Source organism: Vombatus ursinus, unplaced genomic scaffold, assembly GCF_900497805.2.
Source record: "Vombatus ursinus unplaced genomic scaffold, bare-nosed wombat genome assembly UNPS02014812.1, whole genome shotgun sequence".
Taxonomy (NCBI): Eukaryota; Metazoa; Chordata; class Mammalia; order Diprotodontia; family Vombatidae; genus Vombatus; species Vombatus ursinus.
Genome location: NW_020954590.1, coordinates 3,817,434 through 3,834,194, shown reverse-complemented (window position 1 = coordinate 3,834,194; position 16,761 = coordinate 3,817,434). Strand labels below are relative to the sequence as shown.

Here is a 16,761-nt window from a genome sequence, read left to right as displayed (position 1 = left end):
ATATTTTTGAGGTATGATATTAAAACAGACTTTATTTTTCAGTGTTAAATATGTGAAACTTAAGAGAGTAAAATTCTGAATCTTTCTTGGTGAGCCCGAATTGTATTGTTTTATTTTATTTAGTATTGCAGAAACTTGGAAAAACTGCTTGGATGGTGCAACTGATTTTAAAGAGGTCAGTAAATAAGAAAGCTGATGATTCATACACCACATTCTAACTAAAGGCCTTTAATAGTGTTTGGTGTTTGTTTGCTTTTTCCCCATGAAACTTTCAGCTGATTCCAGAATTCTATGGTGATGATTTCAGCTTCTTAGTCAATAGTTTGAAATTGGATTTGGGGAAGAGGCAAGGAGGCAAAATGGTTGATGATGTACAACTTCCACCTTGGGCATCAGGTAAAAGGGATCAGCAGAGTCTTAGGAAGCTTTGTTGTTCAGAATAATTGTAGATATTTCCATAAGTATCTTTTTGTTATTTATAGTATACTTGAATGAAAATAAAACAATCTTTAAGGGGGCCTTGCTCAAGACAGACGGGACCTCTATTCAGGACCTAAAGTCTTTCATGTTTCTAGGATAAATAAAGGGCAGGTTTATAGTTTGAGAAGATTGAATTTTGTGAAAATAATTCTTGCCAATTATTTATGTGGCTTTAATATAATAAATGAATGAAAATAGAATCTCGTTAAAGGTTTGTCTGCCCTGTCTGTACATAAAACAGATCTGATTGGATGAGAAGGAAATGAAGTAGAGAAAAGAAGAATGGAGACTCCAGGATCAATTTTCTATTCATTTTGTTCTAATAGGTCCTAAAGACTTTCTTCAGAAAAGTAAAGAAGCATTAGAAAGCAATTATGTGTCAGAGCATCTTCATGAATGGATTGATCTAATATTTGGCTACAAGCAAAAAGGAAATGAAGCCGTTGGAGCCCATAATAGTATGTAGCAAATCCATTGAAATGTCTTTCATTTTATTTAGTGAAAACAATCCAATATTAATTAAACGCCTCCTTTTTGCAGAACCTAGTGCTAGGTGCTAAGGACACAAAAATAAAAGCCAAACAGTCCTTGCCTTTAAGGAGCTTACATTCTACCTTAAGGATGAAAAATGAACACAAACAAGTGAATACACAGTTAAGGGGACAGTCTGTGTGGGAAGGGAGAGGTCAGGGTAGTTACCTGAAGGAGGAGTAGAATTACGAGAGGGACAGGTGAGGAAAGAGCAGATTTCAAGCATGGAAGGTAGTTTGTACAAATGTATAGGGATAGGGGATGGGTGTCAAGTTCATGGATTAGCCAGTAGTCCATTTTTGCTGTAATGTAAAGTACATGAAGGAAAATCATGTGAGATAAGTGTAAAGGTTGATTAGAGCCAGATTGTGAAGGCCCCTAAACGCCAGACTGCAAAGTTTATATTTTATCTTAGAGGCAATAGGGAGTCACTAAAGTTTTTAGAAAAGGGGACTAAAAATGTAGATTGGAAAGAATCAGAGATGTCTATAAATAATTTTATTTCTTCAAAGGAAAAGTCAGTGAACTAAACTGGATGCTAATTAACAATGAGAGAACACAAAATTCAATGAAATTTAAATGTAACTAGAGAATTTCACCTTTGTAACCCTAAAAGGCTTCATATGATTTTTATGTTTTGTTTTGTTTTTGGTTAGGCAGTGGGGTTAAGTGACTTGCCCAGGGTCACACAGCTAGTTAGTGTTATGTGTCTGAGACCGCATTTGAACTCAAGTCCTTCTGAATCCAGGGCTGGTGCTCTATCCACTGCTCTGCCTAGCTGCCCCCCATATGATTTTTAATAGTCTTTCATCTTGTTTGTATTCCCTTCTCCTCAGCTTTTCAGCAGCTCCAATTATAACCCACTCAAATATGGTAGCAAAGAACTTAGATTCCTCTAGAAACCTATTGGCATCTGTTTTTAATTGAATTGAGAGTAACCATTTGTGTTCTCTTTGGATTTACTTTTTCTCTCCTCAAAACTTCTGGGGGGGGGGTGGGGTGAGAGGAGATTTAGAGGGGTGGGGAAGATATAAGAAATGAGAGCCATTCAGTCCAGATTGCTGACGTGATGCTGCACTACAATACTATTACCATTCAGTTCAGGCTATTGAGTCAAGTACCTTAATGAGAAAATAATACATTCTTGATGTCTGAAAAAATAGCACTAAAACAACAGGTCATCCAGGCTGACAGTTTAATTCTTGTTTTAAAGGTATTTATTGGGATCTAGTATGAATATAGTATGCTATAATAAAAATCAGAAATCTAGGTTCTCTGATAATTAGGTTTTTAAGTTTTTAACCTCTTAACCTCTTAAGTTTTGAGTATGTGGTAGGTATATGTGATGGGAATTTATACATTTTCAGTTAAACATTACATCTCTTCTTTTAGTATTTCATCCCCTCACCTATGAAGGAGGCGTCGACTTGAACAGGTACTGAAATGGCTGAGTTTTTTAAAGTGTCTCATTACTAGCATGAGGAGTGCAATGCTCTTACATGTTAATCTTTTAAATGTACTACTCACTAAAGTTAAAACAATTTTAATGAGTCATATTTGATGACTCATTGTGTGCGATGTTTATTTAATTACCATTTATGTGCAGTGTGCTATGCTAGATACTGCAGCAGATTCAAAATAAATATGGCTGGGCCCCTGCCTTCAGTGTGCTTAGAGTTCAGTGTACAGTACAGTGTCTTTGATGAGACAAAAATAAATAGAATATAAATTATAATAAATACAACTTTCCGTAATGTCAGATGACAGAGAAATCACTAGCAGGTAGCAGATATACAGCTAACTTGTCTTTCTGTCACTATGTATTATCTAAATTAAATGTTTTTAAGAAACTCGTAATGTAATAGCTCCCAAAATTGTTTGTTTTACCTAAAAGTATAGAGGATCCTGATGAAAAAGTAGCTATGCTGACCCAAATCTTGGAATTCGGGCAGACACCAAAACAACTATTTGTGATACCTCATCCTCGAAGAATCACCACAAAGTTTAAAAGCTTGCCACAGCCCTCCAGTCAGAGTGCTTCCTTAGCAGATTCTCCAGGTAAATTTATAGAGGACTCCTGTACTTCCTTTTGACTCCCTTTTGTAATCTAGATTCTTAGAAGTGGAGATTGGATGAGAAGTGAGCTTTTGTATGGCTCAGAGTAGGTTTTTTGTCTCTACCAACTTAATACCTTTCTTCTAAATCATGAACAGTTGTTGATTTAAGTCAGTGACTATAGAGAAATCCAATTACTTTTATGTGGGGCATTATTCTTTTAGCTTAACTGAGATTGTTAGTACTTCATGAATATAATGCCTTCTCTTTTTCCTTGGTTCCTTTGTCCAGCAACCCTAGTTTTGATTTCTGGTTCCTCCCTTCTTTATGTTTACAGCCCCTGGCTATGATTTTTTTTTTTTTTTGTTGGTAGAATCCCTCCCTCCCCACCTTCTTCCCCCCCCCTCCATTAACAGTCCTGCCCAGAAATGAAGTCAGCAACAACTAAATTCCATTCCTTCTTGTGGGCCAAGAGACAAAATCTTTCATTCGACAAGTAATTATTAAGTGTGCCCAGCACTGTGGTAGATGTTATATAAGTAACCTCCTTATGTTTCTTCATTCTCATTTCCTAAAATGAGAATATGTTCTCAGGCATATTTGAGGTAGGTAGATTGCAAATACCACACTGTGCCCTTTCTCAGATTTCTCTTAAATTTTTTCAGTAAATTTTTTCTTAAAATCCAGTGAATTTTGTTGCCCTTCATGAGGCTATAAAGCTCTAAAAATGTCAAGTTACACATAGGATTATTTGATGGTGATATTTATACATTGATGCTTAGTCATATTCTCTGTAACCGCTGTCATGTGATCATGCTACCTAAAACTACTAATTATTTTAGAAAGTTGAGTGCCTCCAACCCATCAGGAAAGCAAAAATAAAAGGACTGCCAACTTAAAATAACAGAATCCAGAGGAGAAGTGAATAAATAAACAAAAGCAGCTAGTAATCAAAAAATTTAGTTCTTTAGTCAGTTCATAGGATCATCGGGTTAGAGCTGATAGGTACTAGACTCATTGAATCCAACTTCTTTACTTTACAGATGAAGAAATTGAGGAAGGTTGTGATTTTCTCCTAGTTGCATAGCTTCTCAGTGTCTGAGGTGGAATTTGAACCCAGGTCTCCCTGACTTCAGATCCAGTGTATTATCCAGTGAACCATGTTGTCTTGAATTTCATCAGGCAAGGACTATGTGCATAGAAATCCTGTGGGCTAGGAAATGGATTCTTGTCATATTCTTCATTTATATTCAAATCACAGATTTGCAAGTACCTACTGTGTTGATGCCCTGTATTAGGTATTGGAGAAGATACAACATTTAGAGAAAACAGTCTCTATCCTTATGAAACTTACAGATTAATAGAGGGATATGACATACATTATTTATTATTTTGTATTTTAGGTATTTGTGTAAGTGCATTAGAGAGGTATAAAAGTCCTTTGTGAATTCTGAGCAGTGGGAAAGGTCAATATAGAGTGGAAGGATCAGAAAAGCTTTCATGGAAGAGGTGATAAATTTGAGTTAGGCTTTACAGACTGAGGAGGAATTCAACAAATAAAGGGCACAAGAAGCCATTTTTTATGCAAGGGAGAGTATAGACAAGGGCTGTATTGATTCGGTAATCATTAGTAAATGGGGACTTATGGAATGATGATTAAAGTTTTGGTGGAATATAGACCACACATGAAAGTCACATGAGGTAAGGCGGTTAGATTGTAGTTAACCTTGAATGCCAAGGTAAAGAGGTCAAACTTTACTAAGTAGGGAATCACTGAAGGGTTTTGAGCAAAACACGACCAAACAAACAAATAAAGAAGATGAGTCTGGCAGTGGTGTGATGGATAGATTGGTAGAGGAAGAGTAGGGGAGGCTGTTAAGAAGGCAGCAGTCCAGGTGCATGATGGTAAGATTCTGTGCTAGAATGGTAGCAGTTGGAACAAAAGAGAATGGATGGTTGCGAGATACTATGAACATATAATTGAAAAGAGTTTGTGACTAATTGGTTGTGTGAGGATGGGGAAGAGTCAAAAATAACACCCATTGTTGGAGTATAAGAAGCAGGCACCTTGATAGAAATAGAGTAGTCAGAAAAGGAGGAACAGGTTTTGGGGAAAATATAATAAGCTTCTTTTGGTACATGTCGAGTTTTCATTTGTCACATTGGCACCTCAGAGATATCCTGTTAAGCAGCTTCAGATACAGGTTTGTCTCTTAGAGAGATCAGGGCTGCAGATAAAGATTTTTAAATCATCCATGTAGAGGTGATAGTTGAAGCTATCTAGAAGAATGAATGAGATTGCCAAGGGAGAGATAGAAAGCTGAGGACAGAATCTTAGTGAACAGCCATCTTTTTTTTAAGGCAATCAGGGTTAAGTGACTTGCCTGGGGTCACGCAGCTAGTAAGGGTCAAGTGTGTGGTGGTCTGAGGACAGATTTGAACTCAGGTCCTCCTGACTTCAGAGCCAGTGCTCTTCGCCACCTAGCTGCCCCTAGTGAACAGCCATCTTATGAGGTTAGAAAGAAGACACATAGAAGTTTAGTGGGAAAGGAAGAAAACCTAGAGGAGTAGGAATAAGATGGCCAGTAGTGTCAGATGCCTCGGACAGGTCAAGGAGAATGAGCATTGGGAAAAAAAAAACAAACCTTTGTATTTGAATGTTAGCAGGTCTAAGAGACAACAACCCAGTGATTAGCACTGAAAAAATTCAGTATTCACAGGATATGCTCCTGGAATTCAGAACCCAGTCACATTGTTGCTAATATTTTCCCCTGGGTATTCCATCAGTAAAGCATTCTGTATTTAGAGGCATTAAGGATTTGGTGGGGAGAAAGGGGAATAGTTGGTTTTTTTAGTTATAATTAATTTGGCAATGACTCAGTCTCTCCAGGTGAAGAGTCATTTGAAGACCTGACTGAGGAAAGCAGAACACTTGCCTGGAATAACATCACCAAACTGAAGCTGCACGAGAGCTATAAAATTCACAAAGAGTAAGAGTCTTAACTTGAATGTTGGCCAGCTGGTAGACTTTGCAGAAGTTAAGATTTTGAAATCTATGTTGTTAACCTATTCACATGTTCATCTGAATTAAGAAAAGCGATTATTCCATCCCAAAAGGTATGTGTGGTGACCTAGGGTAAAGGTCTTTGAAATGTGGCCCTGAGTCCATTTTTTTGGATCACCATGCTGAATGATAACAAGATTTTAGAAGTTAGTTCTACCTCCTCATTTTATAGTTGAAAAAACTGAGAGGTTAAGTGACTTACTTACATTGCTAAAGAAGTGGAAGAGTAAGTATTAAAACCTAGGATTCTTAGGAGAGAAGCTGAATACTATCAGGAGAGTGGGTCCTTTGCTTGTCCCTGCCTAGCTGGGTGACTTTGAGCAAGTCGTTTAAAACCCATGGCCTCAATTTTCTTACCTTTCTGAGAAATGGCTTAAATAAAATTATCTTTCAGGACTCTTCCAGCTTTAACATTTTGTGATGTTTACATTTCTAAGTCCTTTCCTGCTGTCAGTAAAAAGTGTGGAAAAGGGAATTAAAGTAAGTATATCTTAGACCCCACTCCTACATGTCAAGGCTTCCACCTTGACCCATGTATATTATCTATTATTATGATCATAGATTTAGAGTTGAAAAGGTTCTTAGAAATAGTCAAATGAAACTCCCTCATTTTACAGATGAAGAAACTGAAATCCAGGAGTTAAATGACTTGACCAAGGTCATACAGGTTATAGTAAGTGGCATGTCTAGGATTTTAACCCAGATTTTCTGGGTTTTCCTTTTCCACTTCACTATCCTTCTTCCCTCTGTACTCTTACCAGCAATTTCTTCTCTTTGTAAATAATTTTAAGGTTTTCAGAAACCCCCTCAGTCCCTTTGTACAGGTTTTAAAATTATGATTATCACTTTTCAGGAGAGGAAGAATATAGGAGAAGGCAGCTACAGTGCTAATCTTTGCTGAATAGTGATTGTGGTTGGCAGATTTTACACTCTTGAGCCATTATCCTGTTCATAAGTTTCATTATGGATGCTCTAAGATACATTTTCTGTTAAAAGTTGGTATAGTCAAGGGTGGGGGAGTGGCCATTTTAGGGAATGAGAACTTCAGCTTGTCGGATATGTTTCATCAGAACTCATTTGTTGAATGTGCTTGTAGCCAGTGAGCTCAGAGCATAAAGTTTACCAAGACTAGAGAAGTATGGTATGGACCAGATGTCCCATGGCCACAAACTGTAATCTTATGATCTCTTATCTGTCTCAAATGGATGCCATTCATTTGAGAGCACAAACACTACCATTACTAGAGAAATGATTCAGAGGAGAATAGCTTTGGTTAAACAGTGGTATCTTAAACACAGCAGCCCTGTGTTATTTTATTCCAAACTAACCTTTTGCCCTCTTGGAGCTTCAAGCAGATGGCAATGCAAATATAATCAAACCCTTCAAAGAACACATGGAAACACAGGCAACTATACAGACACCTAGAACGTTATAGATCTGCAGAGCATGTCTAGTGGCAAATTCACATGCTTACTGTTTACTTCAGTGGGTTAGAGGAAATCCGCCACTTCTCACTTAGAAAAATATTATGGAGAAAATAGAATTGTGTGAATGATTGTTTGAAGGAAGCCGGCTTGGTGACTTGAAGAGAAATGTTTCCTAGCCTTAGAATATTTGTAGAGCAAAAGGATGTAAATTATCCTGACATAGGATAATTGAGCAACGATTAGTAAATTTGCTTAGGACAGAAGAGTTGGGAACCCAGAAAGGGAGAGTAAAGGTAGGGAGGCATAAGAAGAAATAGGGTAGCAGGACTTGAAGGACAGAGTAAATCCCTTACAAATATGGATAATAACTGATCTGTAAAATTGTTTTTAAACAGGGCAATTACTGGAATAGCAGTCTCTTTTAACGGGTCTTCAGTCTTCACAACATCTCAAGGTTCGTCTCGTGATGTAAAAACTGAGAGGTGAATCCCAACAACATGTCTAAACCTGAAATTCAGTTTTCCCAACTCAGACTCCTTTACACGGGGAAGAAACCAGAGAGCAGAGAATATAAGTCTCAGAGGACTATATTCTGTACTGTTTTGCCATAGCCGTGAGTTCAGCTGATAAGTAGAAATTCCTACGTATTCTTTGTTTTTCTGATTTAACTTAGATTTCTCCTTTTTTTTCTTTTTTAAAATTTCTTTGGGCAATTTACAATGTAGAAAGAGTTAGCTTGAAAATTAGATGCTCATGGATCTAGAAGCAGAAGGGACCTCAGAGGCCGTCTGTACAGGCTGCTGAGACCCAGAGAAAATTAATTGCCCACAATCACCCAGGGAATAAGCATGCAACGTGAGATTTGAATCCAGCTTTTCTAATCCCAGAATTAATGCCTTTTCATTTGTCCTTTTTAATTTCTTAATTTATTGGGACATCTTCTGGAGTATTCCCTCTCTACCAAAATCAGAGTCAACCCAGGAGGAATGGAAGGCTTTTAGGAATGAAATTCTGAAGACACAAAGAAACAATTCTGACAAAAAGGAAAGGAGGGAAATTGTCTAAAGAGATTGCTGTCCATATATCACCATTATCATTCATACTGTTACACCTTAACAAGATTTCTGAAATACTACAAAATAGCTAGTTGACAGGTACATTTTTTTAAAAAATTGATTATATAGTTTACCATCTCTAGGATGGACTGAAGCAAGAAAATATGTAAATGTGAATATCTCTGTTTTCCCTGGTATCTTACTTGATTTTTAGTATTTTATCTGTTCCCTTTTTAGATTTCTGGAAAGTTAATTTTAGAAAGGATATTTTTAATTAAGCAACCTATTCTTTGGTTCACTATCCTGTTAAGCTTTATTTCTATTCCATTAATCCAGAAACTTGTACTTTTCTACCAAACACTATCAAGTAAGCCACTATACTGCTGGTAGATACTTTTTTAGCACAATATTTTATCATTCATAATTTTTCATCCCTTTTATGTACACAAAAATGCCTACTTAAGCAATTCAAAAGCAAATTCCCACAGAGGACAGACATGATTATAAAGCCAGTCAAAGGAAGTTAACACTCTCATTCTTCACTAGGCTCCTTTAGTCTCCCAAGTTATACAAAGGCTGTTCTTATGAGAGAACGAAGCAATGATCTTTTGCCAGGATGTTCATTCATTTGTGTCTTGCTATAACCCCAGTCTTTACACTGTTAAAGGCATCTTTAAATAGGGCTTTGTATCCTTAGCTGGGCTAGTCTGACACAGTTGGTGTAAGCTCCTTCTTTAATCTTTGTATGATCTTATAAATCTTGACATTCCTTGCTCCAAGCTCTTGAATCTTAAAGTTTAACCAAGTATTATTATGCTTCTCGATTTGTCAGTAAGATATACAAAAATTTGAAATTTTTATTTGTACTACTTGCTCATTTCTTTTAAAAAATCCATGTTACTGATATGCATAAAGTCTAAACATTCTATTATTCTATTATTATCTTCATTGTTGAATGTGTTTGAGTATGGGGAGGTAATAGTCCAGGGTTGGTCATGAGTCTGTCTGGTAGCTCAGATTCAAGACTGAAACAAAAATAAAATACTTGTCCATCTAAACAATGAGCAAAAAAAGGTTTACTTAGTCATGACAGCAACAGGATATTTAGTGAGGACATAGCCATCCTGTGCTAGTGTTGGTATACTGCTGGAATTTTCATCAGAAGCCTCAGGGAGCAAGAAGTCTCAAGGACGTTTTCAGTGCCCTTTAAATTAGCTTAGCCTGTGCGGTACAGGACATGAAGAAAAGCTGGCCAGGCCCACATAGTGGGGGACCCTGATAGATAATCTTGCCACAGGGGAAAGCCCAGGAAAAATCACATATGAGGTTAACTCCTGTATTCATCTTTGGCTTTATCACCTCTATTACATAGTAGAAATTTTTGATCCTAAGAAAATTATCTTCTAAGTAGATAATTATAAAAAGAAAATTACAGTTTCATTTGCCCTAGTACCTCTCAAGTTTACTTTGTTATATTTCATTAACTAATAAATATAACATGGCATATTCCTGAAAAGGACTAAAGGATTGTGGTTTGAATTCTAAAAGTAAACCATGTTGAAAGCATGGTTGGAGTACCTCTTAAATGGGATCTAGACCCAGTGGTGGAGGATTTATAGTCCATTTCCTTAACTCTCAGCCACCCCAAAGTGGTTGTGAAGCACAGTAAGGGTTTCCATTTTCTTCAGTATCTTCATGATCTATAATTTCATTGATGTGGATGGATACTCCCTCCACCAAAACAGTTTGCAGCTGCTTTTTAAGCATACAGCTTTTGAGAGTTCCTGTGAATAAAAATTTCTCAGCCTGTTGCCAGCATTGGTGCTGAGCTTCTCTGAAGGTCAGTACAGTTCTCTGTAGATAGCAGCTTTGGGGTCCATTGCCAGACCAATCTTTGAAGCATGGTAGGCCCTTGTGTTCCACTGGAGTACCCTCTGGGCCATAATGAGGCATCCAAGGTAGGACATAAATAAAAGACTGACAAGAACTTCATGGAAAGAATTCATTGTCGGTGTGTTTTTAGTGCATTTTATTTTATTTTGTTTTTTTTTTTCTTACGTTAGTGTCAGAGAACTACCTACATTATACAAAATATGTAAATGCTTTCAAAGAACTTCAATATGGTTATTTTCTTTATAGTTCCATTTAAGTTGTAACATACAAAACAAAATACAAAGTTAAGGCTACCATTTTCTCACAACTTTTATGTTGCATGTTTTGACATTAAAGTTTTTGTATAAGTCTCAAATACTGCATGTGCTAAAAGGTTTAGAGAGATGGTAGTTTAAAAAAATGATTTTAATTGATTTGAGGAACATTTCAAAGTTTGTGATAAGCAAATAAGATAGAAGCTAGAATAATGTGCCTCTGAATTATTCTCCTTCAGGAAATTAGTGGTACCATTAATTGGGGTTCCTTTCCCATGATTGTCAAAGCATAATTGTAAGGTCCACAAATATTATTAAACTATTTTTCAAGGGTTTTTTTTTATATTTTAGGTGGCATATTTTAACACAGTATAAGTTAAACATATTTTAAAAGTTCACTTTCTGCCTTTAAACTCACTTGTGTTAGATTTGTTTTCAGATTTTTAATTTGATCATGTTGAAATGTGAGAAAAATAATAGAATATTTCAGTTTGGTTCTGTAAATGCTTTTCTTTGGCATAGAATGATAAATCATAGAATTGTAGAGTTGGTGAAGACCTCAGTTGTCATTTAGGCCAGGGCTTTTTAAACTTTTTCCATTTGCAACTCCTTCAGCCCTTCTTAAACTGTAGGTCGCAACCTACAGGGTTTAAGAAGCACTGATTTAGGCCACCCTCCTACCTAGTACAAGAATCCCCTGCAACATCTATGATAGTCACTCTGCTTCTGTTCGAACAAACATTTTAGTGGACAGAAACCTTAGCCCATTCCATTATTATGTAGCTTTAATTGATATAAAGTTCTTTCTCAGAACTGATGGAGTCTGAATATAAATTGAAGCACACTTTTTCTTTACTTTGTTTTTTTTGGTCTGTGTTTTCTTTCACAACATGACTAATATGGAAACATGTTTTGCATGCCTGTACATGTATAACCTATATCAAATTGCTTGCTTTCTCAATGGGGAGGGAGGGGGAAAACAATTTTTAACATTTGTTTTTAAAACTTTGGGTTCCAAATTTTCTCCATTCCTCCCACCCACCCACCCTCATTGAGAAGATAAGCAACTTGATACAGGTTAGTCATGCAAAACACTTCCATAGTAATTATGATGTGAAAAACTAACTATATTTCCCTTCATCCTATCCCCCCCCCCATTTATTCTATTCTCTCTTTTGACCCTGTCCCTCCTCAGAAGTGTTTACTTCTGATTACCCCCTTCCCCAATCTGCCCTCCCTTCTATCATTCCCCTGCTCTCTTATCCCCTTCCTTGCTATTTCCCTGTAGGGTAAAATAGATTTCCATACCCAATGAAACTCAAATTTTTTTTTAAAATAAATGTTAATTGTTTTTGCAAATAATTTCAAAAAAATTTAATTTAATTAAAAAAAAAACCTCTTTTTCTGATGTTTCCGTTTTCAATAATTGCATTAGATTCTACTTTGAAGATGTTTTCAAAAGAATCCAGAACACTCCAAAGAAGTATATCATTTTCAAATATGGTGAGTTAATTTTTTTGTGTGTGGTTTTTTTTGTTTGTTTGTTGGTTTTTGTTTTGGGTTTTTTTTGTTGTTTTTGTTTTGGGGGGAGGGGGGTTCGGCTAGGCAGTGGGCTTAAATGACTTGCCCACAGTCACAAAATGTCAAGTGTCTGTAGCCGGATTTGAACTTGGATCTTCTTGATTCCAGGACAGGTGCTCTATCCACTGTGCTACCTAGCTGGCCCAATGAGTTAATTTTAAGTTTCATGTGTTTTTTTTAAGTTTTCTTTCTAATTGAGTTTTGATGGACATCAGTGTACAGTTAGTAATTTGATCATCTATAGTGATTTGATACTAGATTTAATTTCTCTTTCATTTGTCCCAACAGAAATTCATTTTGTGTGTTGGTCTAGGTTATTAAATTAGTCCATTTTGAAGTTCCTTCATTTTTTTTTTCTATCTAATACTATTGTATTTAACCTAGAAGTGAGTGAGTGAATGAATGAATGAATGAATGAATGAATGAATGAATGAATGAATGAAAAGCAACAATTAAGTATGTACTGTGTGCCATGCACTGGACCATATTTTGAGAGTATATGTAGAAAAAGCTAGAAAGTACTTGTTCTTAAGGAACTTACATTCTAATTGGGGGAGACAACTCGTAAAAACAAAGTTCAGCTGTAGGGCAGATGGCAGGGCCCAGAATAAAGTCATCACAATAGGATAAATGGGAAGACCCAGAGATCCATATGTTACATGCATAGTTAAGATGGTAGTGCTGAGGGATTGTGGGATGTAGAGCTAGGACAGATGGTAAAAGAATCTTAGGAGGTGGTGGCAGTGAGGATAAGGCTGAGTAGTTCTCTCTCATCAGAAATTTTGGAGTTGTTAATTCCTGTATCATCTAAGGAAGCTCTTTGAACAGTCAGGCAGAGAGGCAGGGCATCCTCAGTTATGTGATTCTTTTAGCTGCACAACTGTCCTAGGCTGGTTTTTAATGAAATAGCTTCCCAATTAGAGCTCTAGTAATTTGTACATCCTTTTTCTTAAATGGTTAGACTAAATAGCTTCTCCATAAAGTAGGTTCTGATGTGCTAGAGAAGGGGAGGGGTGGAGGTCAAAATAGGGCAATAAAGAGAAGTGGGATTAGCTGATAAAGAAGATAGGTATTTGAAGGATAATTAATAGTTAAGTACTGTAAATAATGTGGAACACAGAATATGGGTAGTCTTTTTTTTTTTTCCAAAAAGAAAAAGAAACAAAATGTCATTATGAGATTACACCTTCGTGTTTTAAAGCATTATGAATAATCTGTAAATCACCAAAGTGAAAACTTTTTTTTTTTAAATAAATTTCAGGCTTTATCATCTTGTTTAGTTTTACCAGGAGATAACACTGTCATAAGTTCTTCATGGGATAATAATGTGTGAGTATCATTGCATTTTGTTTTCATACATGATATTGCCAATTGTGCTGAAAATATCATGGGGACTTGGATGCAGATTGGAATTTAGGAGACTATTTCCTCCCTCATTTTAGAAAAATAACATTGTGGTCTTCTTTTTAAAAATGTACAAATAGGACATAATTAGAAAAACACTGTGAGATAATATTAGAAAAAAAGTAAGCAATACACAAATTAAATCTAAATACTGTCGAGTTACACTGAAGCTTGAGCCCAAATGAAATAGCTACTTAATCTTTATATTTTTAATTCATATTTTAAAGGTCTATCAGGTCAGGAGTAAATGGTCTATAACTAGAGTCAGCTGTGTAAACCACTTAGTAGATTCAAAATTTAACAATGTGATGTTTCTTGAGTATGTATTTAAAAGAGCCATGAAATCAGTCTGAAATGATATTTTAATAACACTCATTATCTTTTCTCTTAAGCTATTTTTATTCCATAGCATTTGGAAGACGGCACGACACACTAATGGGACATGATGATGCTGTTAGTAAAATCTCTTGGCATAACAACAGGCTCTATTCTGCATCTTGGGACTCTACAGTAAAGGTTGGTAAATACATGCCTCTGTGTGTGTGTATATATACATGAAAACTCTTGGAATATTATGAATAATGCCAATTATTCTATTATACTACCGATTGTCATCTTAATATTTCTTAAATGTATTTCTTAAATGTGTACTTGCTGTTGGCTTTTTTTTTTTTAAACCAGCTATTCAGTGATGTTTCGCTACATCTAATACGATATTGCCTCCTTGGGTTTCTTATAGTATGCAACCATAAAAAAGTACCATGCTTTCTGTATTTAATTAAGATAGCTAGCACCAGCCTTAAGTTGTGGAATGCATATGCTTTTAAAGCTAGATAGACCTCAGAGATCATCTAGTCCAGCTGGAAGTAGAAACAATAAAAATGCTGTTAGTGAATACTTAAAAATACGCTTATATCCTAGGTATGGTCCTGTGTTCCTTTGGAGATGACGGGGACCAAAAAACATCACTTTGAACTGCTGGCTGAGTTGGAACATGATGTCAGTGTGAGTACGGACAAGAATGAAATTAATACAGTAGCCTCCCCCTCCACCCACACACACATTTTAAAAATTCTGATTTTGTGCTGTTTCAGGTGACAGTTATCTGCCTTTTAAAAATATCCCTAATCCATGACTTCTTTGTCTCTCTTTTGCTTTGCATACTTTTTGCATATTTCACTGCTTTCTATCATCCATGCAACAGAAGATAGAGGAGAAATTTAAGGTGTGGATTCTTGAGTCAGCATAGAGCTTTTGGACACTTTAACAAACTATTCAGAGAACAAATGTTTTACCTGCCTTTGATATCCTATAGAATGTTAGAGCTCGAAGAGACTACAGGGATCATGTCATCCACCTCTCTAATTTTACAGATGAGGAAACCGAGTTGTTTCAGTCACGTCCAACTCTTTGTGACCCCATTTGAGATTTTCTTGGCAAAGATACTGGAGGGGTTTGCCATTTCCTTCTCCAGCTCATTTTACAGATGAGGAAACTGAGGCAAACAAGGTTGACTTGTCTAGGGTCACATCGCTAGTAAGTGTCTGAGGCTAGATTTGAACTCAGGTCTTCTTAACTCCAGGCTTGATGTTCTATCCACTGTACCACGTAGCTGCCTCTGAGGAAATTAAGACTTACCATTAATTTTACTTGCCCATTGACATGCTACTGTATGTGTGTGTTTCTGCCTGTGTAGGGGAAGGGTTGGGGGGAAACCAGCACAAGAACCCAAATCTCCTAATTTCTAAACTGGTATTCCTTTGACTATATCTCTATTATAAATATATGTAAAGTGTGTGTGTGTGTGTGCGCGCGCGTGTGTGTGTGCGTGCGCATGTATGTATATAAAATGTGTGTGTATATGTATGTATATATGTGTGTGTATATATGTATGTTGATGTATATTTACATCTACTTGTGTTGGGTTTTTTTTTTTTAGTCAACAAATGTATACTGAATGGTATATACCATAAATGATTAAAGTTGTTAAAAGTTTATAAACCAATTTCCTTGCCTATTAACTTCCCCTATTCTGTCCAGTGAGAGGTATTTTGTGTAACCCATCTCTATCAGGAGTTAGTCATATTTCAAACAGTTTGGCAACTGCTATGGTTTTTTCTCTTACAGATTTATTTTTCTGAGAATAACATGAGTTCAAGTTTGTTTTCAAGAAAATAGCATATTTATCCCAGCAACACTTCCTCTTTGGCAGCATACAAAGAACTTAATCTCTAATTTTCAAGAAATAAAAATAATTATTTCCTTGAGAGGATTATCTTAGGAAACATCTGTACTAACCACACCAAGAGGAAAAAAAATGTGGACAGTAGTACAAAGTTGAGTGACTAACATTAGAACTAAATCTTTAAATCAGCTCCATAGTGAAATGTAGTTATGCCTATTTGTTTCTATCTGAGATGCTCATCATTATACTTTCTTTCCTAGGTAGATACAATCAGTTTAAATTCTGCAAGTACGCTCCTAGTGTCGGGTACCAAAGAAGGCATTGTTAATATTTGGGACCTTACTACTGCCACTATGTTACATCAAATATCATGTCACTCAGGAACTGTATATAATGCTGCTTTTAGTCCTGGTATGTATCTTTTTTCGTTCTTTGGATGCCATCATACAGATTGGAGTCCCCTTGCCCCCTGTCTCCCACCCCACTGGCCCCTGATATATCACACACCCTACTTACTTTTAGACCAAAATAAGATTAGATAGTAGTCCATGTGGGAGGCAGTGTCAGATATACTGTGCCCTCACTTTTCACATTGCTCAAAGACTACTTTGCAAGTTATGTATGAACCCATACTCAATGGTCACCTCAGCATTTTTTCCTTTTGCAGTCCTTCATTGGCTGCCTAGTGTCTTACCTTACCACATATAGTAAGAAGCTTAGTAAATTTGGGGTTTTTTTGGTCTTTAAGACTAAGTACTGTTTTTTATGTACTTGTGTTTAGCTTCCTATCCTTACCAAGCTTGAGAGAAAATTCTTCCAACAGATATACTAA

General features: G+C 36.2%; 1 protein-coding gene across 4 annotated transcripts in view; it reads left to right on the top strand.

The window, feature by feature from the left end:
• Nucleotides 1-16,761, top strand: part of LOC114054071 (protein FAN) — a 66,574-nt gene that overhangs the window by 44,178 nt on the left and 5,635 nt on the right. For 3 of the 4 annotated variants that reach the window (XM_027877159.1, XM_027877157.1, XM_027877158.1), the window contains 12 exons: nt 124-175; nt 276-396; nt 807-938; nt 2,404-2,446; nt 2,906-3,069; nt 5,948-6,056; nt 7,953-8,011; nt 12,195-12,262; nt 13,602-13,669; nt 14,137-14,260; nt 14,666-14,749; nt 16,190-16,340. In XM_027877159.1, the coding sequence (XP_027732960.1) occupies nt 124-175; nt 276-396; nt 807-938; nt 2,404-2,446; nt 2,906-3,069; nt 5,948-6,056; nt 7,953-8,011; nt 12,195-12,262; nt 13,602-13,669; nt 14,137-14,260; nt 14,666-14,749; nt 16,190-16,340 (1,175 nt within the window). Of the gene's footprint in view, nt 1-123; nt 176-275; nt 397-806; nt 939-2,403; nt 2,447-2,905; nt 3,070-5,947; nt 6,057-7,952; nt 8,012-12,194; nt 12,263-13,601; nt 13,670-14,136; nt 14,261-14,665; nt 14,750-16,189; nt 16,341-16,761 lie in introns of those variants that run through there. The other variant, XM_027877160.1, reaches the window with a different exon arrangement.